General features: G+C 40.4%; 1 protein-coding gene across 1 annotated transcript in view; it reads right to left on the reverse strand.

Moving 5' to 3' along the window:
* Positions 1 to 25224, reverse strand: part of RTCA (RNA 3'-terminal phosphate cyclase) — a 337192-nt gene that overhangs the window by 280539 nt on the left and 31429 nt on the right. The window contains exon 4 of the mRNA XM_044085720.1: positions 7094 to 7217. Within this exon, the coding sequence (XP_043941655.1) occupies positions 7094 to 7217 (124 nt within the window). The remainder of the gene's footprint in view (positions 1 to 7093; positions 7218 to 25224) is intronic.

Below are 25224 nucleotides of genomic sequence, written 5' to 3' on the forward strand. Positions count from 1 at the left end.
CAAGACTGCGCCATCTGTTTAAGAATGTGATGCAAGAAAATGTGTCTTGAAATGTTTCAATAGGCCTCTCGAATATGTACAAAACTGCAAGCACTTGAATATAATAACAACCAACAATCTGTGCTTCCAAAACTATGGTGTTAAAGTAAAAATAGGCTTAAAAAAAAGTCTCTGTATGAACTCAAATTACTACTTCCGGCCATCTCAAAAGCAGTGGCAACCCCCAAACAGTAGTATGTTTCACTAATCCTATAATATTCTGCAAAAATTATCTAAAATGTAAAGTAAACCAGGTAGCTCTTTCCCTAGCTATTTTTTTTATCCTGCTACATCAAATACGGTAGCATTGTCGCCTCACAGTAAGACGCTGTCCGGTTCGATTCTCAGCTACAACGTCTTCTGCGTGGAGACATGCATGAATGGGCATACCTTTGTTGAAGGTTGTGCGTCAGGGCTGGCAACTCGGCACGTAAAAATCAACTGCCAATCATTAGCGGACCGGAGTTCCTCTGTGGCGACCCCTAACCGGGAAAAGCCGAAAGACATAACATCAAATGCTCATCAATGCTGTTGGTCTATCGCACCCCTACAACTTTGACTGCACTCACGAACAAGGGCACAGTATTCCTCTGCTGATCATTTATACTGGTGAGCCATACAGACAACGATTACGCTGTTTACCTCTTCAGTTCTGTAGTGCTAGACTTGGGGGCTACCTTCTCTCATTCAAGCCAAAAGCACTTGAAAGGAAAACTACAAATAGTACTATTACTTCGGAGTTACTTATCACAGTACTGAAGTCAAAGATACTCAGTGCCAAAATTAGGAAGTTTACATGTGGCATTTGGGTATTTTAACTGAAAAAGTAAGGTCCAAATGTTGATTTGTTTATACAGTTTTGTTTTTTCTCTCATTTAAAATGTTTCACTGTGAGATTTAGACAACTGCTGTCCAGCTCGTAAACTGATGACCTACCGACCAGCACAATGTGGACTTGCTTCAGACAGAGTCATAGCCCAGGTACACAGCACAAAAATGTATGATCACCTATGTTTTATGATGCAAATTAACAAACAGGTCTTCAGGCAATTATACAGCAGACATCTGTTTGGATCCCACAGTTAGTATTCTTCTCAACAATTCAAGCTGATCTATTTGGTAATGCATTAACTGTGACAGTACATTCAAGGTAACACAAAGAACCAGGTGATAAGTATTGCATATCTGACATTTCAGTGCTTTTTCAAAACATGCCAAGACTTGTTTCTTTGAATTTTTGATGACGCTGTTATAAACTGTACATGCACATTAGTTTAGAAGTCGGCAGACAGCTGTAAACCCTTCTTTACAAAGACATTTGTTTTTGCATGTTTGATACGTAAAAATCTTTGGGTTGCCAAACAAGTCTTAAAGAGATTTCCTTTAGTGGTGCTCGGATACAAGACTGCAGGCAGAGGAAGTACATGAAAAGTACTCCCATCCCTTTATTGTCAAGTAGGGACAAAACACTGCTGGTGCACATTGGTTGAGCCGTAATTTGTACAGAGTCTGCAAGTTGATGCAGAGGGTTAAGGCTGTGAGCTGTAGCTCCTGTAGTACAGGGTTTGATTCCCGCAGCCCAAATTTGCATACTGTGTGATGTGGAGCAAGTCATTTAACTAGCCATTGTTTCTGGGATGCCCTGAAGAGAGATTGCATGTTCAGTGGGCTTAGCTAGAAAACAAATGGATATTAGTAGTAGTTTTGAGATACGCCGTCTTATTCTAATTCTACACACAACCTTAAACTATATATGCCTAGAAAAAATGTCTATCGTATGTATCAATTATCTAGCTGTTAAGAGTGGTTAGACTTCCCAGGTAACCTGAACTAAAAGTAAAAAAAAGTCAGTACAGGGACAGGAGTAGTGTGTGCATGTGTGGTTCGGGGACCAGAGGGACTTCAGGTAATCAATGACTGATTAAAATAGTGGCACTTAAGTATCTTCAGAAGAAATGTACTAAATGGGTCTGTAAAGGTTTACAATCACTTAAATATCTGTTACATGTTTTAGCTCCTGTAACGTAAAAGTAAAATTTAGTTAGTGCAAGTACGGTTTGTAGCCTTCCGAGAATTGCATCATCATCATCAGAGTGGCATCATACTGGATGCAGAAGGTCTGGGGTTTGTAGGAAATACTATACTAGCAAGAGGGACAAGTAGGCAATGCCTGGCAGTTTACCTTACAGGAATAAAAATAAGAGCAGCTAAAAATCATCCTGCTACAGTCCTTGTTTTCTCTCTCCGTTTGTTTACCTGCTGTGCAACTCGGAGCAAGTCATGTAAACACTTGCTCCCCAAAAAAGTGGCATGTTAGACTTGGTTAAGAATAAAACAAACATTTCCAAAGGAAGGTTCCAAGATTACATCTACATACTCTCTGACAAACTCATTTAACTTTTCTAAGGACTGAGCAGTGGTTTGTAATGAGAAGCGACAAATATGCAGATGTAGTTTGCTGTGCACTGTATGGAAGATTGATTTTTAGATGTTACAAGAGGAACGCCTTATTCTACCTGTACTAGAACATTTTATTTAGTTTGTTCTGTGTGATGGCTGAAGGAAACAAAGTTTGGCCACGCCACAGATTTAGGCATCCGAACAGGGAGGTGGTTTTCATTACTTACCCTGAAGGGGCTACGACTGCTAATTGATCTGATATTAGTTTTAGCCATGATTTAGTTCCTAAGGCCATGCTTTTGAGCTATAGATTACCATGTTAACAGTGCAGACAACTATGTTAAAGAGTGAAGCTGGGAAGCCAAAGGTCAAACTGAGCCAGTAAGCAGCAAATAAGCCAAACTGAGAATATGGCAAGATCACGCTCTTGTTGACAACGATACAAATTTGAGACAACAGAGCTACAAATTTGAGAGACAACAGAGCTATAGATTACCATGTTAACAGTGCAGACAACTATGTTAAAGAGTGAAGCTGGGAAGCCAAAGGTCAAACTGAGCCCTCGGGAGGTCACTTAAGAGCTCACAATGAATTGTGAGCTTACCTACTACTTGCAAAGTTCCTAATAAACAAGGCTCCATCTACTGGAGCTCAAATCCTTGACAGCTGTTTCCACACAGGCAATCACTGCCAGTACAGTTTCTAATGCATGTTGGAAGTGGCTCATTTTCATTTGCACATTTCTACGTTCTTCTTCCAAAGATGCTAGGTAAACAAATTTTATGAAGTTGACAGAATACCTATGTCGTAGAAGTGACTCAATTTTTTTAAACATTTTTTGAAACAGGATAACAGGCGATTAAATCCAATGGGACTGTGAAAGGAAGGCCTGTTAATTTCCCCCAAGAGTAATTTTTCTTAAACAAAACTGGGTATAATTGTGTTTAGGGGAGGGCTAGGGGAAAGAAAAAAGTTAGTTAAGGGGTAAGGCACTGGAGAATGTTTACAGAATCCTTGTAAGAAAGTTTTCAGAATTGACTGGGGTGCTGAAGAAGGCTACGAGGAGATATTTGAACAGGATTACTTAGGGGTCCTGCCAAAAAATGACTTCTTTCCAGGACTTAATAGAATTTCCAAAAAGGGAAGCTTGCTTTCTACTGAAGTAAGCAGCTCTGTATTGTCATATGGACTTCTTATCTGGATCTCTATGAACACTAAATCTTTCTTGGGGATTAGCTATCCTGCGATGGCAGACTTCTACTTTCAGTTAAAGAGGGGAAAGGTCTTTGGATGGATGCATATTGTAATCTTATCCTCAAGTGCTGAATGACTGAAACAACTTTCTCTGAACACAAAGTATTTTTTTTCTGCAGGGAGGCAAGCATCCTTGCACCCTCCATAAGGGGGGAGACCACTGTAGACCTCCTGAACTTCAATATAGCTACTCTGAATTTGCACAAGTGGGGAAAAGAAGCCCCCTATGGTTTGCAAAAGCGGTTTTACTCTCATTCGATACTCAATAATAATATCAACTGAATGATATGCATCCCTTTGGGCAGCTGTCAACTTGACTGAATTTTTTTTTGCCTCCACTGCCTGTCAATAATTAGGCTGTCTCAGTCTTCCTCAAATGGCCCCTTTATTCCCCCATACACCTACATTCCAACTGACTGAAAGCAGGTCATCCTTTAGGCAGCCATCAGGAGAGGTCTTTCCTGCAGTCCTACCATCAGTATACATGCCCAGTAATACATCTGGATAGTAATGTGAGCGATATAACCCTCAGGAAAGCCCTAACCCCCCTAATGCATGCACTCTATGCGGTCTCTGGTCTTGACCTCAGTCCCAAGTGGAAAAGAATGCTCTCCCAATACCCTCTACCAGAGAGTAGGCAAGCCAGCAAAACCACAGCACTCTTCTCCTTCCCCACACCAGCAAGTACTCCAGCTGCTAAACAAACTCAGATTGGTGGGATCATAGTGTTTACCTCTTCCAGGCCATAAGAGGTGGCACTTCATCTGAATTTTCTTAAGTTTAGTAAATTAAATGCTTTTTCAAGATGACTAAATCACAAATGAGGGAGGCTTGCTGAGTTGGGGTTATTGAAATAATAGAAAGGAGACAGTCATTGTAGACTAGTATCAGAATGAGCTTGCTGGATGGTTTTGGCTTAGGAAAAGTGGGTAGCTGGTGAAGGGGGCAGTCACATGGTGAGTGAAACAAGATTATTTTACAGAACATTTATTGATAAAAATGGCAAGGAGATTATGTCTGTTACAGGCATAACTGGAGCTGGTAGTCTCACTAATCATTTGAGCTAGTAATCAAACAACCAGGATGCTGAAAACGTCATGGTTATATTGTCTTAAGAAGTAAACAATGAAATTATACAGGATTACCTAGTTTTTTTATATCTACTATTAAAGCATGTAGCAGGTAAGACCACCACAGCTGAAGCTGGCAATGATGAATGGCAAGAGGCAGTCAGTCGGTCAGTCAGCTTTAGTTGAGCTGCTGGCACTTACACCATGCATGATTCAACTTGGATTATGGTCACCAATGGGTTCTGACTAAGCCAGGAGCTGGATGCTAAAGTGAGTTTTACAGAATAGCAGACTGTCATCCATGTATTCATTTATCAGGTATGGGGTTAGACAGATACTGGTACATTGAGGGAGAAAAAAGTCCAAGGCTGAGGTGCATCATTTTTAACCAGAGATTCAGTTATGGCAAGAATGTCTGGGGAATGCTGGTTTCACGTTAGAAATGCCTTTCTGTAGTAACTACACATCCTCTGATAAGGAGTTCTCATGTGGTGAATAATTTCAGTAAGACAGAAATGGGTGAAGGTGGCCCTGGGTTTTGTAATCAGTTTCACAGTAATTCATGACGGTAAAACAAGCATTGAGGGTGTTCTGGAGGTGTTTAAGGTTACTCTTAACTGTGACTGGCATATTTCGCTGTGGACTGCTTGGATTGGAGTTGAAGACATTACCTGGAAGCTAAAAATTAAAGGGGAATTTGCTTTGTAAAACACTGCTTAATAAAATAGGATAAGGCAGCATCGTACACAAGACAGTACAGAAAAAAAAAAGATGGCATAGATTAGGTTTAGGAATGGAAATATTAAGGGAGTAAGTAAACATTTTACAGCATAAAACTGCCAGGTCTACAGATAGTGGTTAGTATTTTTTTTAAATAAATCAATACATTGCAAGTTACAAAAATATCTATTGCCAGGGTGGCTGGACTGTTTTAGAGCCCCACAAATGTGACCTGCGCATTTCAAATTATATGCTACTTGTTTTTTCTACTAGCACAGCAAAAAGCATACAAAGTGAATTCCTTGCAGTAAGAGCCGTTTCAGAACAGTCTTCTTAAGTAGCAAGCTTTTTAAAGAAAAGTTAAATGCCTTTTTAAAAATACTGAACGGATAAAATAATGTGTAGATAAGTCTCTGCATCACTACATGGCACACCAGTCAATAATTGTATTAACAGAACTTTCATTTAATTGAGTGTATGACATACCAATCAAGAAGCTTTAAAAAACTGCTCATTCAGCCAAGTATACAGGTTCAAACATCATTCAACAGGAAATTTTCACGTTTCCTTTACTCTTGGTTTGGAATGCAGAAATTACTGTTGCATACTCAAACGAACCATTCTAGCTGCCTGTGAACCAAAAATTCCAAGTGTGGAAAGGAGGAAGGCTAGTTACTGGGCTACGAATAATAAAAAAAAAAATGATCTGTTTTTATAGCCCAACAAGTTATTTCAGTTTTCTTTGAACTAGTGATGGGGGGGCAGGTACTTTAGCAGCACATTCTGACTTTCAGAAATCTATGGCCAATCAATACAGTGTACTTACGAGTTTTCAGACTAATTTAACTATTCTGTACAGTATTCAATCCTGTGATATTTTTTATATTGAAAAAGATGGACATGGGAATGCAGAGGAATACCAGAACGCACATGTCATGTAACACTTCTGCAGCTTTTCTAGCTGGGCCATCCTGTTTGTAAACACTTATTATCCTGCTTGATGCCACTACGCATTTATGTATTATTTCGAATAATACACTGCACTGAAATAGTACGAGACAGAAAAGGTATTCTTTCAAGTTACCTTAACACATTTAAGTAAGAAGGTGGCTAAAGTCAAAATTGTATTAAAATACAAATGGCCTTATTTTCTTGAACTTTAATACAGTGGCATTTAAGCACTTTAGCAGAAGAAATGAGAATAATTTAAAAATATTGACTTTACGACTGTCTATTTCTAATGTTTTAATCACTTGCAATTTGTACAAGGGAGCACCCAGAAAGGACTCAAGTAAAAACTAAATTACTAACAGCAAAATAAGAATGCAGTTAGGGGCCACAGGCAGCAGAACAACAGGGTCAAACATGCAACAGAGGACTGAGCAAGCCTCGCATCTCAGTAATGTTCTATGTATTTGCATAAATTACTGACAAAAATCACATACTGCTAAAAGGGTGTGAAAGGACTCACCCCTACCCCCCACTCTGAAGCTAAGAATTCATGGCCATCTCCCAGAATCCTCTGCAACAGAAAGCCACCAGCACATGCTTAAGTAAACTTAAAACTTGTTTGTTACTTTCTTAAAGGCAGTTCTAGCTTTAAAACCTACCATTAATGTGTAGTCAATCTGTGGTGCCATCTCTGCATTAGTTCCACCTTTCAAAATTAGGACAGAGGGAGATGATGCAAAAAGTACACAAGGCACAGAAACTTGCATAAGCAGACAGACGCTTCTAAAAATATAAACAAAGGTCTTGTTACTAAAACTGCAATATTACTGTGTGCGACCTCAACAAAAAAAAAAATTCTTTCCATCATGTAACTCAATGAAAGATTCCTCTGTTACACCAAACACAGGAAACCCCACAGAACATAGATCTGAAACTACGTAAACCTCTGGCATGAGACACTGTTCACATGGAATGCATCACTGGAACTGTTTCATTCTTTACACTTTTTTTTTCTTTAAATAATTCTGCTGCATCATGTAATTCCAATTTTATTTCACATTAATTCAACATTCACAGAATTCAACAAAATGTCATGATTAATGCAGGACTCTTTCGTGGCCCTGTAACACTGGGATGTGCAGTGCTGCAGTGGTTAATGTTGTTGCCTCACAGCAAGAGATTCTCCGTTTGATTCTCAGCTGTGGTTCCTTCTGTGCGGAGTCTACATGTCCTCCCTGCGTTTGTGCGAGTTTCCTCTGGGTACTCTGGTTTCGTCCCACAATCCAAAGACATATGACTGGAGCGTTTCTCCCTGGGCTTCTGCTGAAAATAGGCTCTGTCCTAGTTGGACTTTCCTGGTCAACAAATATTAAATAAAATAAATTACCAAATAACTTTAGCTACTCTCTTCTGGGATTTAAAAGTAATATTCCTATCATAAATACAAGACGACAAACTGGCCAGAGTAAAAATACAACCTACAAAATAAAATTATATAGCAATAACTGACAACGTCAGTGTAGTATATTGAAGATTTACCCAAGGTTGGCATGGTTTAATCATGAGGGCGAAGCCTCAGTGATCAAATAAAGCCAACCGTGGGTAAATTTCAATATGCCACAACCACGGAGTTGGTTATTGCTATTATACAATGACATTTTTTTAAATACTTACTTTTCTTAAATAACGTCTTTGTATAATGGCGCATTACTGTTCTTCCATGCCTGGTGGTATACTGCTTCCTTGTGTTGATGTACTGCACATGCGTATGGGACTTGCGTTCCCACACACACCCAGCACACTAATGCTTTAAAACGGAGAAAAGAAAGTCTCTGTTGCTCATTTTTGTTTTGTTTTCTTTTTTTTTAAATTAAAAAAAAAAAAAACTTTAGGGCAGTTTAGGGGTAAGAGAGAGACAGCATGGAAGAAAAACATGGGATATCAGGTACGTGTGTTTAATTTTAAATATTGTACCTTATTGCCCAAGTATTTTGTTCAAGCTGCCTCTCTGGTATGTCCAGAGTCTGGGCTAAAGATTTTATTTTTATTTTTTTAAGAAATAAAAATAAAATTTAAACAATATACCAATGGAAAGAAGTCTGGGTGACTGGACCTTTTTCTGTTGGTATATTGTGGGATTTACAATGGGCATGCTGGTTGGGCTGGCAAATCAGCGTGCTTGTTCTTGAATGCTAATGGCTAGTCATTGTATAATACTGAAGAGCAAATGCAGTGGTCCACTTACAGTCAGAAGACAACCTTTACTAAATTCTCAGTTTAGTGCTTCCATTCAAAATTTCTTCTGCAAAACGGAGAAAACAGTAACACGGAATTATACTAGTGCCTTACTTAGAGCATTAGCAATACCAGACAGGTACAATTGCCATACAGCCATGGTGGTTTACTGCCATTTGTACTTCCTGTCAATGATTTATGTAGGGAAAAGACTTGAAGGTTTGGCTGTATTAAGGAATATATTTATGCTATTAAGACAAAACACACAAAATTCTCAGATGTAGTTCTTTTGATATTTATTTTTCTTTTAGAACATGTAGTAGAAAGGCCAATGGGTGGGGACTGAAAACTTACGAGATACGACAAGTGAAATGGCAGTTAAGGTTATATGCAAATACGTTTTCAGGGTCTCTATGACACAATTAATATTAAATGCATTTTACTGGACAGAATCAAATGATGAAACTCATTTAATTACTAATGTAATTAACAGCGAGTTTTTACTGGTCCTCTAGCATGTGACTTTGGTTGTACATTATAATATTTACTTATTCATTTCTCTTGGTTCTGCAGAAATCTTTAAAACAAAAGTGCTAAACTGAGTACTTTTAAAAAGGAGCATCTCTGGATTGGAAGTAGTCCAATGCATCCATTATTTTATCTATTTTTTTTTTTTTATTATTTTTAAATATTCTCATTATGGGCCCAAAGCCTTTGAGAATGCTAGCCATAGTACAAGCCTCTTTGTTGTGTAATCATTTTACTGTAGGTTTTGTCATCTAAAGAGTAATGCTGTTAAAAATATAAAACCCCACCCTCACAGAAAACAAAATCTGGCCATATAAACATATACTGATATGGGGGGGGGGGGGGGGCAATCACAATATCATCTGCCAAAAGGTTTTATTAATCAGCAGCAGGAGACCCACTGTCTGGCTTGGAGTTATTAACTTCAGATACCTTGTGGAGGTCATGGCACTATTGTGGTGAATGAGCATGGTGCCCAGTCATCCTTACAGCCATCTATGGGGAGTTCTGTGCCTCTGGTAAGCAGAATTGCCATGATAAACATCAATAAATGTGTAGCATATTTTACACCCCAGTGAAGCATTCAGTTAAAGGTACATTAGAAAGGACAAACTGTCTATAGAGGTTAGAATGACTCTACCTACTCGCCACAGTGGTAGAAATCCTGTACAAAAAAAAAAAAAAAAAAGACTCAATGGAATCCAATGGAACCACACCATTGCTGTATGGCAGCTTTATCATCACTCACATGTGGACTTGCATTACAGCTTCTTGACTGGTTCTTTAACAAAGACAGGGGACTGGACAAGCCTACTGCAGTATTTTTATTCAGACTACCAACCCTTGTCCTATTCACAAAAAATGAGGCAAAAGGCCGGAAGTCACACAGCTAAAATCAAAATCACCAAAATGTTCCAGTTCAGCCACACTGGGTGGTGAAAGATACACAAACACTTTGAAGCTGGCGTACTTCTTTACCTTATATGTAATAAATGACAACTTCTTTAAGTCACTGAAAAAAGGCATATCTTTATTTTTTTTAAAGATAAAACTGCCTGCTACGAAGAATACTACATTGTAATGCACTCTGTGCTTCAACTAATCCTGAAAGAAAACAGTTGTCAAATAAAAAAGACAAAACTTATATGTGGACCAGAAAAGACGTTTCAAAACTTCAACCACTGTGATGGTTAATTCAAAGAATCACAGAACCCCGTCAAGAAAATGGATACCAGAATCTACCACTGGAACTAGACCTTGTGGATCCACACAGCCTTTCAGGTTCAGCTCATAAAAACTGCATGGACCTGCTAAGATGTGAAACATGGGGCTGGTGTTTTTTGACCAGCATGCATTGGATAATGATTATGTGCAACATACATTGCGTCGTGTGCATGTCATACACTATGGGTGTGTGATCAGAAAGACTACCATTGTGGAAGGCCTAATGTTCAGTGATATCCATCATGAGTAGGAGCAGCTCAATACCACATTAAAGGACTGTGAACTATGAACTGTGGTTCACCTAACTTACCTGCAAGAAAATGCTTTTAAGTGTGTGTTTATCACAGTGACCACACTTCCAATGTATCCTTAAATTGCATTAGCACTACCGAATTCACAGTGTACACTACTTCTAAGATTCTAATCATCTTAGTAGTCTTGAAAATTATGGGTATTTGTCATAACACTGGATTTGACAGAAATGCTACATCTGCAGGAAGAATTAAGAATACCAGTGCAGGAGTTGAATCTGGCACACAAAACCCAGGCCCACCCTTATTCCAATAATGTACTATCCAAAAGTGGAAAAATCCAGTTCTCCACCAACTAAAAGACACACAAGGTGAAGTAAGGTAAAAAGACGGAGGTACGATGCACCCAGAGCTCTTATCAGACATGTATTATTAGGGACCATCATAGGTTCATAAGTAGGTAAGTAGGTACTAGGCTCTCGGCCCAGGGGCCTAAGTAACCTAGCCAACAAGGTTCCTTGGCTTACACCACCCAAAAAAGTTATTTTTCTGTGCCCCTGTCAAGCAGAGCCACAGAAGTGATGCCCGGGGTGTAGTCCCTATTTCCCATCCACTCATCAAGATTTTTCTTGAAGAGTGCTAATGAGGAACTTGGCTTGACATAGATGGGTATCTTGTTCCAGAGTATGGGAAGTCTCAGGGACAGGAATCTATCCCGCCAGCATGCCCTGTTTATTGTGCTGGCAAGATTTAGGACCCAAGAGCGTGTGCGTCAGAGGGATTGGGATTTATTTAGGTGTAGCATGTCCAACAGCTCTGGGTTTGACATAGCTTTATATGTTAGGCAGAGATCACCTCAGAACAGGCGATATGCTACAGAGTAAAGCTAGTGTTTTTTGAGATGGTCAGTGTAGGGCATCTGTTTGAGGCCAGTTATCCTCTGTGAGGTATTTCTGTGGCCTTTCCAGCTGCTGCAGATGTCTTGTGAGGTACATTCCAAAAGGGGAGTTGTACTCTATAAAGATTCTAATGAGTGTCGAGTAGAGAGGAACAATGACCTCTTTTTTCCTGGATGAGAACCCTTTTGTGAGGAGGTGTGCCACTGAGAATGATTTCCTGACTAATGTGGCGATGTGATTATCAAAGGAAAGACTACTGTCCACCTGGGTCCCAAGGTCTCATCACACATTTGGCGTTAAGTAGACTTCCGCTTATGTGGTAGTTCATGGGTACAGAGTTTTTACCAAAGGGGATGACTATGCACTTTTTGGCACTGAGCTTGAGACCATGGCTCAGACACCACGCATCTGTCTCAGCGAGGCCCTTCTGTAGGATGTCCACATCATTTGGGGACTATATTATGGCTCCTAGTTTTCAGTCATCTGCAAATTTCGTTAGCCAAAGGCCTTCTGCGTTAGCCTGTACTTCAGAGAAGTAGATATGAAAACAGGAGAGGGCCCAGGACTGAACCCTGTGGTACTCCACTTGTCACTGGTTTGAAGTCAGATTTGGAGTCTGCAACATTTACAGTGTGCGTCCTGTCAGTGAGCCAACTGGCAACCCATCTTGTGATGTAGGGATTTATACCTAGTTTAGTGCGTTTAGCTATAATTCCAGAATGGGGGATGGTGTCGAAAGCCTTGACGATAGGCTGTCTGAACCACCTTACCCTCTTTGGTGACTGCCTCAAAGAAGTTGATCAGGTTTAGGAGGCATGCTCTGCCTTTCACAAACCTGAACTGGGTGGGGTCCAGAGTTTGGGGGTTACCAATGTCTTTGTTTAAGAGTTCCACGATGATACGTTCCATGGCCTTACAGACCAGGCTCGTCAGGCTAATACGGCGATAGCTCCCGGGATCAGTGGTGGATCAGTGGTGGCTCCCCCTTTGTGGAGTGGGATAACTTGTTACTGTGCGCCACTCAGTGGGCACAAAGCCTGACGCGAGGCTATGATTGAACATGGTACTTGGGTGGGGAGCCAGGTCATTATGAAGTTAGTGTAAAACGCAGCCTGGGATGGTGTGTTTCTGGCTTGAGAGAGTGCAGCTTTTACCTGCGTAGTTGTGAATACAGGGACTCTGCATTCTTCCTGTATAGATATGGGCCCTTTAGGGGGTGAGAGGGGGTAAAGTTAGCACTGAACCCATCTGCCAGGATGTTGGCAATATCAGTTAGTTCTGTAATTTTTGTGCCGTTGTGCTGCAACTCAGAGCAGATCTGGGTGTTGCCACTGAGATTCTTGACATAGCTATAGAATGCTTTCTGGTTGTCCCTAAAATCAGTGGTGATTCTGTTTTTGTAGCTAGCTTTGGAGGATCTTATAAGGGATATCAGCTTCTTACTGAGGCTGACCAGGGAGCTCCTCCACTCATGGGATTTTACTCTTTTGCAACAGTTTCTTCCTTCTGTTGTAGAGTTTGTTTATGGCAGGGGACCACCAGATTGGCTTCCTTTTTTTGGAGGCTAACATCTTGGTTCTTACTCGTGTAAGTGCTTATAGAGTGCATTTGTGTAGGATTCAGCAGTCATAACTGTATTGTCCATCTGCATGGGTGTCATGAAGTTTGCCACTTCTGTCTTAAGCAGCATGAAGTTGGCTTTGGAGAAATGTTTTACCTTGGTTTCCTTAATGGGGGGTGGGGTGGGATGTGGATATCTAGGGTGATTAGCTTATGGTTGGATCTGACCAACGAGGAGTTGACTTCAGGTGTGGAACACAAAAGTCACTCACGTTGGTAATGACTAGGTCTAGGATATTGTTGCCCCTGGTGGGGGTATGGATAAGTTGATCCAGGGCATTGGAATTTATGAATTCCAGAAAGCGTGGAGTGAAGGAGTTGGTACACGAGTAGTTTTCCCAGTAAATGGTGGGGTAGTTGAAATCGCCCATTATTAGGGTGTTTGGTTGAACTCTAATATTTTCCAGTATATCAAGAAAAAGAGGAATGGGAATCCTGGGGCATGGTGGGGGATCTGTAGCAAGCTACAATTTGGATTGCAGTTTTGCCCAGAGTTAGTTGCAGTTGGATAACTCCAGATCCATTATGCTGAGCTACTAGCCTGTAGGTGTGGGTATCCCTAATGAATATGACACACCTCTGCCTTTAGTGTTTTGGTCCAGGTTAGGTGGCCAAAAGGTGCGGTATGAATTCCAGCCTGGTAATGCAGGAGTGCTCTCTGGAGCCTTGAAGCAGGTCTCATGTCACTGCACAGATATCAGATATCAATGTCCTCCATTTTAAGGAGTGCCTCAAGGGAGTGCATTTTGAGACTTAGACTTCTAGCACTGAGTAACACTGCCTTCAGTTTTTGCTTGCCTGTTCCTGTTATGGTGGCGAATTTGTAATTTGAACCTTGCCTAAAAAAGGCACTATAGGGGCGGTAAGAGCCTTAGCCAGTATCCGGAATCCCAGGGGTGACAGGTGCAGGCCATCTCTGGCAAAGCATTGTGGTCTGTTGACCATGTCACCCCAGGCAGATACTGGATCCCCATGTCATCCCAGACAGATACTGGATCCCCTTAGAATGACACCAGAAGCTTAGCCAATTGAAGTCAATCATTTTGTCCTTGTACTGTGGTATCATTCTGGGCGATGGCAGGATGCTACTCAGGGCTAGGTTCATACCTGCCTGGGCTACAAGATCAGAGAGCTCTTCCATGTCTTCATGTAGTCCACTTTTGCAATCTGATTTCCAAGACCTCTGGCTACAAAACCAGCTAAAATTGTCCTGGTTTGATGTCCCCTGGGAAAATATCCTTAACTGTGAACCTAAGAGATATTCATGGACAACCAAATAGCAGCTATGCATAAATCATCCCAAGATGTACTACTGAAGAAAGAGGCGGACGCAGAACAAAAAGTCGAAAGCACTATACAACACCCTTTCCTGCACTTGAATAACAAAAACTAGAAATAACAGTGTTATCCAGATGTTTTTCTGATTTTTACTAAAGCTTTTTGCATTTTTGACCTTTGATGACTGAGGTTTCTTTTTTGGAGATAATCTCTTGGCTAGGCCTGTAAGGGCCGTAGGACCATTAGCCTACTAACCCTCCTATGATCCTATGATGAAGGAAACAAAACTGCTAGTCCTTTTTCCTTATGATGTTGGACATATATATATGCAGAAAAGATTTTTTTTTTTTTTACTACAATGCTGTGAAAAAGAAAACTAGCAAATCACAACAGGACTAGTACTCTGTGAAACCCTTTCTTTGTGAAAGTGTAAGATGTCTCAGATAAGGCTTAAAAAGCTCAGGGATTTGTTTTGACTGAAGTAACTTGCCACTAGAAATAAACAAAAACTTTGGTAAAGGGAGGGAAACAAGAACTAGATCTTTAACTAATGACTGGTGAAACAAAACTACCAAAACGACATTCTCTACAAACTTTACAGCTGCATACCAAGCATCTGTCCTCACACAAAACGCACACAAACCTTCCTCTCCATAAAGGCTGACATATAGGTATGGCTTGACAAAGCCAAATGGCAGCCCATATGCTGCATGCCATGCACCCCTCTCCAGTCTGTGCAACAATGCAGCAGCCTGGACTGCCCCCAGACCACCCCTCCTACATCGGTTGAGCCAATATCATCAGCAGCTCACTCCCAACCTCCCCTTGTTAGCACCTCCAGCACCTGGGTAAGTAGCTGATCCTAGGTCATCTGTGTCATAGACAGGGCCTCCAACCTCCCTTGTTAGCACCTCCAGCACCTGGGTAAGTAGCTGATCCTAGGTCATCTGTGTCGTAGACAGGGCCTCATCCCTCTATGTCAAGGAGTTGGAACCCTGGCATAAAGGCAATTTGGTCACAAGTCCATTTATGCCTCACCGGCCCACACCTTTATTTGTACATCCTGCTTCCAAATAAAAGAGGTCAGCCCTGGAATATACTTACAAAGTGCCCATTCAGTCGTCAAGGTTGTTTTATGATGTAAGGTATGAAGGCACTGTTTCACATACAAGAGAAGTTTATTCCAGAGAATAGGTACACTAGAATGAATCTCTCCCAATGTTGCTTTCTTTATATGTTGGTGGAAGTTTAACTCTCTAGATAGTGTTCAGAGCAACTGGTCTTAAGCAGAATGCAAGAATTCTAGGAGGGCTGAATCCTTAGAAAATTGAAAGTCCAGACACTTTAAAGCCTACAGGAAACAGTAAACAGTGAAGGGCTTTAAGGTATAACTGTGATACTAGTCTAGTCGGGAACCACTGGGATGTTTTTGAGCTGGGCTATGTGTTTGGGCAAGTTCCTACTAATGGGAGCATTATACTCAATGCAATTAAAGCACACTGGAAAGGGAGAATATCTTTTAACCTGGATGAGATGCCTTCAATTATTACTTTTGGTAAAAAGAAGGGGTTTCCGACTACTGATGATACTAGACAGGGAGTTGTCAACCAAGGTGCAAAGATTTCTGTTGTGTCAGTTAGGAGTGGGGTGTTGATTATCCTATAGGTTGGGATCAGATTTTTTTTAAGCCATAAGCAACAATGCTCAAGTTACATCCCTTTTTCAGTACACCACAGGTTTGTAACGTTTACTTCTTGCTGAAGGACTCCATAACAGGGTTTTAACAATTATTCCCAGACTGTAGTCATCAGCAAATTTAGTTGGTCACAGGTTAGGGTTAGCTGTTTAAGGGTCAAGGAAGTACATCTCAAAAACACAAACAAGCCCCAGGACTGACCCCTTAAGCACACCAGTAATTTTTTTGCTTTCAGATGCAATGTCTGCCATTTGGACTACATGGGCTCCTACCTTTTAGCCAGTTATCTACCTTATTGTACATGGGTTTTGAATTTAAATCTTTTAGTTTGTTAACAATACTTTACTTGAATGGGGATGGTCCCAATGGCCTTACCAAGGTCTTTATAGGCTCTATGGACTGCATGACGTTCTGCTGAGGGTCAAGGTGTAAAAGACTTTTGATGCTGCAGTGTACGAAATCAGATAAAAATGTTCATGGGTAAGTACTAGACTAGCTGCTCTTGTGGGCCATTGTAAGCCTATCCAACTTCCCTTGGTGAGAATTAAGCCCTGTATGTCTACTCTGCAAGGTAAACACCTTAACCGTTATGCAAACCTTGCAACCTTAATGCTCATCAGCCTTACAATCCAAGGTAGTCAGACTAATTGGTCTATATTTCCCTGTGTGAGTGGAGGGAACTTCCTTATGAACGGGCGTTACAAATGTTCTTTCATGTTTCAGGTACATAACCAGTGGACACACAAGTTAAAAAGAGAGGTTATGCAAGGGCACTTTTGGTACTTTTTATTATACATCCACTGACATGGTACCATTGGCTTTTAAGGGCACTGTTACGACACACAGTCCTTTAAGATCACAAGTGGCATTAGGGAATCGGGGATTTCAGGAGTTGTGAAAGATGGTCTTTGAGGTGAAATCTGTACTAACTTCTTGGACAGCATACCTGCAATGTCCTTTTGATAACAGTAGGTGCTACCATTCTGGAGCAATTCAAAGCACTGCTGGGTGCCTTTTCTTAGAATCCTAATAGATTAAAGATTTACAGCTGTCCTTTCCTTCAGCTATTAGTTTTAGTTCACATTTGGCTTTTTTTCCCCAATGGTAGCCCAAGATTCTTTAAGGTGGGTGGATTTATATTTATTGCAAGATTTTAGGAGTTGTTTTCCTCTGTCACAGAGCTTGTTTTCTTCTGTCACAGAGCTTGTTAGTACTAAGAACTACCAGAGGGGTTTAGTTTTGAATTCCCCAGTACACTTGGCTCTCATGAGTACTACTTGATCTAGACATTTTCAATCTTATATTAAAGAGCACAGTATCATGATCTGTGTTAATTACACAGTATAACTACAGGTGGGCCATAAAAAGATATTAGGTTTGTCAGCATGATATCCAAGATGGAACAAATCTGACAGCACTAAACAGTTTTGATTAAACAAGTTAATATCTGGACATATTTACCTGATGTTCCGCAACTTATTCAGCCAAGGTCTTTCTTACATTTAACAAGAATTTTTAAGATATTTAGAGATTTTCTGTTTCTTGTTGAAGATACATGGTAGCTGACTACAGTGTTAAAGGAGAAAAAATATGGTTACTATTGGATGCAATAGTCTAAAGGCTGGGAGGGAGAAGGGATCTGTAACTGAAGTTCACAAGCAAGGGACTTGCGCTAGTTTCTACTTGTGTATGTGACATTAAATCTGGATAGTTTTCTTTTCCCAAATAAAAATACACACACACACACACACACACACACACACACACACACACACACACACACACACACACACACACACTGCGTTTATGCTGCATATGCACTACTACATACATACGTACACATAACCCATATGCTTTATACACATACACACACAACAAAACTAAACAGACTGTGTGGATAAACCGGTGCTCTCAACAAAGAGAAAGATGTAGAAAATATATGTAAAGAGCACTGAACCACAGCTAGATAAAATGCTAGTTTAATGAAATAAGTACAATGGTGAGCGCTTTCACAGTCAAGCTGCTTCCTCAGATAATTCAAACATTTAAATACACTCCCCACACAATGACATCACATCAATTCAACATTTAAAGATGCACCAAAAATGTGCACATCAAAAATATATATATAAAAAAAATGACCAACAACTCATAAACAGACCCTATCTGACCATAAAAATGATAAATACATATTCATAAAAATCATGCATTCATTCATAAAAATGTATTCATAAAAATACTTTCATAAAATAATACAACGTCCTCATCTATGTAAAGGTCTGTTGGCTAATATGGGTTGAATGGATAACTTATCATTAAGTCCTTTGCCCATATCCGCCCTCATTCTAATAATCCATTTGAGATCACTATTTTCAACCCTATTCCTAACGGGCCCCTGTCTAGCATTAAATGGTACCATCTCTATAACCATAAATCTGAACTCATGTTCTGTACCCACGGTCATAACATGTCATGCCAGTGCATTGGTGTCAGCATGTCTAGATATGTCATAGAGGTGTTCCCTAATCCAATCTCGTAACCTGCGTTGTAGTCATACTTATATAGAAAGAAAAACAAACTAAGCAATAACCTAGATATACCAAATTAGTGGAATTACAGTCTGCCCTCAAATGAAAGCTCAATTGTTTCCCTGTATCTGGATGGTGGAATCCCTCTGAAGTATCAAGATAACTGCAGAAATTGCACTCTTTACATGGTAAAGTACCATATCCAGACCCTAGAGTCTGGGTATCTTCTCCATGGCTCAATTTAGGGCCACAGAGGATTCATTTGAGAGATTTCTTATTTTTAAAAGCATAGTGTGGAACATCACCAACCATTTGTCTTATTCTTTCATCGGTACAGAGAACGTTCCAGTTCTTAGAAAACACATTTTTCAACAAATTAATGTTGCTGGAATAAGTCACTGGAACAAGTCACTGGAACTCTCATGCACTTGTTCCTAGGATTAACTTCAGTGGCTGCCCTTTTCATCCCAGAAAAGTATGGTCTACCTAGACTTGTTCTCGCACTGTGTCTGTGCAATGGTCATATTAGCTTCTTTCCTAGGATAGCCTCTCAAGGAAGGATTTTGCCAAGATTTGCAAGTGCTCCATCAAAGCTGTCATCATTAGCTGTTAACCTTGACACTCTCAGTGCTTGCCTTTTCATTACGTTCTTAAAAATATGCTGGGGGTGCATACTACTACATTCCAAATGGGTATTCCTATAACATTCCTTCCTGTATATTTCTGTGATAAAATCTCCTTGCACAGATCTACGAACACATACATCTAGAAACTCAATTGATGTATGGGAAGTATTGGCTGTGAACTTCAGAAACCCAGTGGTATTGTTAATAAATTCCACAAACTGGGTAAAACTGGACATATCCTAGCTATTGGCACAGGGATGTGCCCATAGCCACGCCAGCTCATTGCCTAAAAAGCTTATCCTCAAAAAAGCAACTTATTTTCCAGAACCATTTCTAACAGGAAACATATTAGATTAATTTTATTTACGTCATAAGTACCATCAGCAATTAGATGTCGTTTAAGCATATCTATCCCTTGTCGTTTAAGCATATCTATCCCTTGACAGTTGGGAATAACTGTACACAACGATTGCACATCTAAGGCTGCCATAATGCAGGTGTCAGAGGGTAATTTATTGTCAACAGAATCCTAGAAGTCCTCTTGAAACTGTTCCTTCTTTGGGAGGGGGATATGTCCAGTTTTACCCAGTTTGTGGAATTTATTAACAATAACAGCTAATAAAGAGCTTTGATGGAGCACTTGCAAATCTTGGTAAATCCTTCCTTGAGAGGCGCTATTCTAGGAAAGAGGTTAATATGACCATTGCACAGACACAGTGCGAGAACAAATCTAGGTAGACCATATTTTTCTGGGATGAAAAGGGCAGCCACTGAAGTTAATCCTAGGAACAAGTACATGAAAGTTCCAGTGACTTATTCCAGCAACATTAATTTGTTGAAAAATATGTTTTCTAAGAAATGAAACATTCTCTGTACCGATAAAAGAATAAGACAAATGGTGATGTTCCACACTATGCTTTTAAAAATAAGAAATCTCTCAAACAAATCCTCTGTGGCCCTAAATTGAGCCATGGAGAAGATACCTAGACTCTAGGGTCTGGATATGGTACTTTACCATGTAAAGAATGCAATTTCTGCAGGTATCTTGATACTTCAGAGGGATTCCACCATCCAGATACAGGGAAACAATTGAGCTTTTCATTTGAGGGCAGACTAATTCAACTAATTTGGTATATCTAGGTTATTGCTTAGTTTGTTTTTCTTTCTATATAGGTATGACTACACGCAGGTTACGAGATTGGATTAGAGAACACCTCTATGACATATCTAGACATGCTGACACCAATGCACTGGCATGACATGTTATGACCGTGGGTAAAGAACAGGAGTTCAGATTTATGGTTATAGAGCTGGTACCATTTAATGCTAGACAGGGGCCCGTTAGGAATAGGGTTGAAAATAGTGAGCTCAAATGGATTATTAGAATGAGGGCGAATATGGGCAAAGGACTTAAGTTATCCATTCAACCCATATTAGCCAACAGACCTTTACATAGAGGAGAGGATGTTGTATTATTTTTATGAACACATTTTTATGAATGAATGGATGATTTTAATGAATATGTATTTATCATTTTTATGGTGAGATAGGGACTATTTATGAGTTGTTGGTCCTTTTATATATATATATATATATATATATATATATATATATATATATATATATATTTTTTTTTTTTTTTTTTGATGCATCTTTAAATGTTGAATTGATGTGGAGAGTGTACTTAAATATTTGAATTGTCTGAAGAAGCAGCTTGACTGCGAAAGCGCTCACCATTGTACTTCTTTCATTAAACTAGCATTTTATCTAGCCATGGTTCAGTGCTCTTTACATATATTTTCTACATATTATATATGCACACGTGTATATGCATGCAAATATGGGTCTACTACGGAAGACCGAACGCCCATATTACCGACGCTCGGAATCCGGAGACCAGAACACCAAAAGACCAGATGATCGCAAGACCAGAAGTGCGAATTTCATAATCTCGATGTTTGGAGATTTTGAGTTAGCGCTTCTGGTGTTGCGGTTCAGGTAAGTATGTGTGTAAGTATGTTTGTGAGGGGCTTTAGTGTGTGTTGTGACTGGTGTGTGTGTGAGGGACTGTAATGTGTAGGTGTGAGTTTGTCTTATGTGTATGTTTGTGCAATCTCGGAGTTAGAATATTAAAGTAGGGGGGTGTGGGGGGGCGAATATAGTGCAAGTTTATTCGTTTGATTGTGAGGGGAAGCTGTGTACTTGTGTGTGTGTTTCAAACGATCGCGATTTTGAATTTCGCACTTGTGGTCCGTTGGTCTTGTAGTCTTTTGGGTATTTGGTGTCGGGTTTATGGGCGTCGGTATTGTGGGTTTTCGGTAGTGTGTAGTTAACCCGCAAATATATGTATATAAATGCATTTGTCTCCACATTGTGTGGATATAAACATTAAATACATACAGACATTTACACACAAACACTACGTTTATACAGAGATACACACATTAAATATAAAAACAAGCATACACTTACTTGTATTATATATACGTACATATAAATGCATTTTATATAATCATATGTAAACACACACACACACACACACACACACACGCCCTCCTGCATGCAGCAGCCTCTTCTAACTGGCAATGAGACCTCTCTTTCCTCTGTAGGACAGATAGGACCAGAGGGATTTTCATTGTGGCAGCACCATCATCCTCATTTCTTTGTTCCAAAAGTCTTGAGACTCTAGGTTCAAACCCCCCCCCCCCCCAAGCCTGATTGCATACATTTAAGGGCAGTCCTCAGGCTGGGTAACAAGGCACACCAAGTTTCTAAGCCTGCCCATACAATGGTGAAGGGATGGCTTATTCTAATTTGTTTTATCAGTACCACTGCCTGTGGATATAATGTGCAAGCCACTGAGGCATGGCAGTTGAGTAGTGAGCTGTGACACGTATGTGTATTCACACAAGTGCCAACCTCCTGCTGCTGTGCACTGCTGGATGTACCCATCATATGTGCACATGTGACTTATCCTGCTGTTGCACATGATCTCCACCTCTACTAGAAGCCAGTACAGCAGGTCAATTTGTCCTTCCCCCAAGACCGCTAAAAATGATGGCAGCAGTTCACTTCTATCCCTTCACATTGGCTCCTCCAGCTCCTAGGTCCTTACTTGATCCTGAGAGACCTAAATCATAGTCTTATGCATGCCACAAGCTTATAACTTTATTTAGGAGCATCAACAAAGTGTGTGCCTTCTGTGACCACAAAGCACATCTTACACTGCCTGAGATAACCGTTATTTATCAAGTCTCAAACACAGGATATAAGCAAAATTCTTCCTGCATAAAAATATAATTCAGATAAATTTGAACTGTTACTCAAAACCTACTTTTACTTTTGTCAAAGACTTGGTAACGCGATAAGTTTTATAATAAGGTTCATTTTTAACCACTGTGTTAGAGTTTATCTGTTGGCTTCTTTATAGGACAGGTACTGGTATTAAATGAAGATTCTGAAAGTAACCTTACCTTCCGAATATAAATAAAAATTGTTAAAAACTGTGTGTGTGCCAGTATATTAAGTAAGAATGAATGTTAACTTGTTTAAATTAGTTTAAGAGGGTGGACTATCACAATAACAACTTAAAGCCATCACTGGTGGCAGCAAATGAGATAAGAATGTGAGGGACTTTTGAAGTTAAATTTATATAAGGGGTGGGCAGCTCAGAAGCTATTGGACTTGCAGATAAGAGGGACAGTAGGTAAGATAAAGAAACTCAAACAGCTGCCTTTTCTAACAGGCCTCTCAAAATAACCTTCATCTATTTTTCTTACTAAAAGGTTTCAAATTCCTGTATTTCACAAACAGTTAATCCTTTCAACCCCATTCAAAGAAACCAAGGCTTGCTTTCCACCTCAGAGTAAAATTTTCAAAAACCTGGAAAAAAGAATCTTTAAATTAAAGTAACACTGAAGAAAAAAGATTATAGGTTCTAGGCTATTTGTCCTGGGGCCTATATAAGCCTAGCCAAAAACGTACCCTGGCTTTCACCACCCAAGAAAATTATTTTCCTGTGCCCCTGTCAAGCAGTGCCACAGAAGCGATCCCCAGGGTGAATTTTCTGTTTCCCATCCACTCGTCAAGGTTTTTCTTAAAAAGAGGGCCAATGAGGAGCTTTGCTAAACATGAATGGGTGGTTTGTTCCAGAGTATGGGAAGTCTCTGGGACAGGAATCTATCCCTCCAGCATGGTTAGTTTATTGTGGCGACAAGGTTTAGGTCCTAGAGTGTGTGGTTCGGAGAGATTGGGATTTCTTTAAGTGCAGCATGTCCCAACACCTCTGGGTTTGACATAGCTTTGTTATGTTAGGCAGAGATCACCTCTGAGTAGGCAATATGCAAAGGAGTAGAGCTGGAGTTTTTTTGAGACGGTCTGCGTATGGCATCTGTTTGAGGCCGGTAATCCTCTTAGTGAGCTAGTTTTGTGGCCTTTCCAATTGCTGTAGGTGTCTTGTGAGATGCATGCCAATTGGGGCATTGGACTCTATAAAAGGGTCTGATGACGGATGAGTAGAGATGTACAATGACCTCCTTTTTTCTAGAGGAGAACCCTTTTGTGATGAGGTGTGCCAAGTAGAAGGATTTCCTGACTACTGTGGCGATGTGGTCATCAAAAAAAAAAGAGAGACTACTGTCCACCTGTGTCCCGAGGTCTCATCACACTTTCAGTGTTTAGTGAGCTACCGCCTATGTGGTAGTTCATGGATACTGAGTTTTTCCCCAAAGGGGATGACCATGCACTTCTTGGCATTGAGCTCGAGGCCATGACTTTGACACCAAGCATCTGTCTCTGTGAGGCCCTTTTGTAGAATGTCTATATCATGAGGGGGATTCTATTACGGCTCCCAGTTTGCAGTCATCTGCAAACTTTGCTAGCCAAAGACCTTCTGTGTTGGCCTGCACTCAAGAGAAGTAGATGCCGAACAGGAGAGGACCCAGAACTGAACCATGTGGTACTCCACTCGTCACTGTTCTGAAGTCAGACTTGGTGTAGGCTACTTTTGCTGTGTGGGTTCTGTCAGTGAGCTAGTTGGCCACCCATCTTGTGACATAGGGATTTATACCCAGTTTAGTGAGTTTATCTATAATTCCAGAGTGGGGGATGGTACTGAAAGCCTTGGTGAGGTCAAGATAGGCTGTGTGCACTACCTTGCCCTCGTCTACGGCTCTAGTGACTGCTTCAAAGAAGTCAATCAGGTTTAGTAGACATGATCTACCTTTTTACAAACCCAAACTGAGTGGGGTCCAGGGTTTGGAGGTCAAGTAAGTCTTTGTTTACAAGCTCCAAGATGATACGTTCCATGGCCTTGCAGACCAGGCTCGTCAGGTTAATGGGGTGGTAGTTTCCAGGGTCCATGGTGGTACCCCCTTTGTGGAGTGGGATAACCGATGTGCGCCATTCAGTAGGCACATAGCCTGAGGTGAGGCAATGACTGAACATGGTACTTAGGTGGGGTGCCAGTTTGTTCTGTAGTTCATGCAGTCCGCAGCCTGGGATGTTGTCTGGTCCCATGGTTGCTGTGTTCTTGGTTTTGGAGTGTGCTGTCCTTACTTGTTCATCCGTGAATACAGGGGCTTTGCATTCTTTTGGTATTAAGATGGGTCCTTTGGAGGGTGAGAGGTGGGTAAAGTTAGCACTGAACTTGTCTGCCAGGTTGTTGGCAATGTTGGTTGGTTCTGTATATTTAGTGCCATTGCACTGTAGTTCAGAGCAGATCTGAGTGTTGTCATTGATATTCTTGACATAGCTGTAGAATGCTTTGTGGTCGTCTTTGGAATCAGTGGTGATTTTAATTTTTATAACTGGCTTTGGAGGATTTTATGAGGGATCTCAGGTTCTTGCTGAGGCTGACCAGGGAGTTCCTCCAATCTTGGGATTTTACTCCTTTTTGCAACAACTT

The sequence above is a fragment of the Protopterus annectens genome, chromosome 10.part0, assembly GCF_019279795.1.
Source record: "Protopterus annectens isolate FY-2018-M chromosome 10.part0, PAN1.0, whole genome shotgun sequence".
NCBI lineage: Eukaryota > Metazoa > Chordata > Ceratodontiformes > Protopteridae > Protopterus > Protopterus annectens.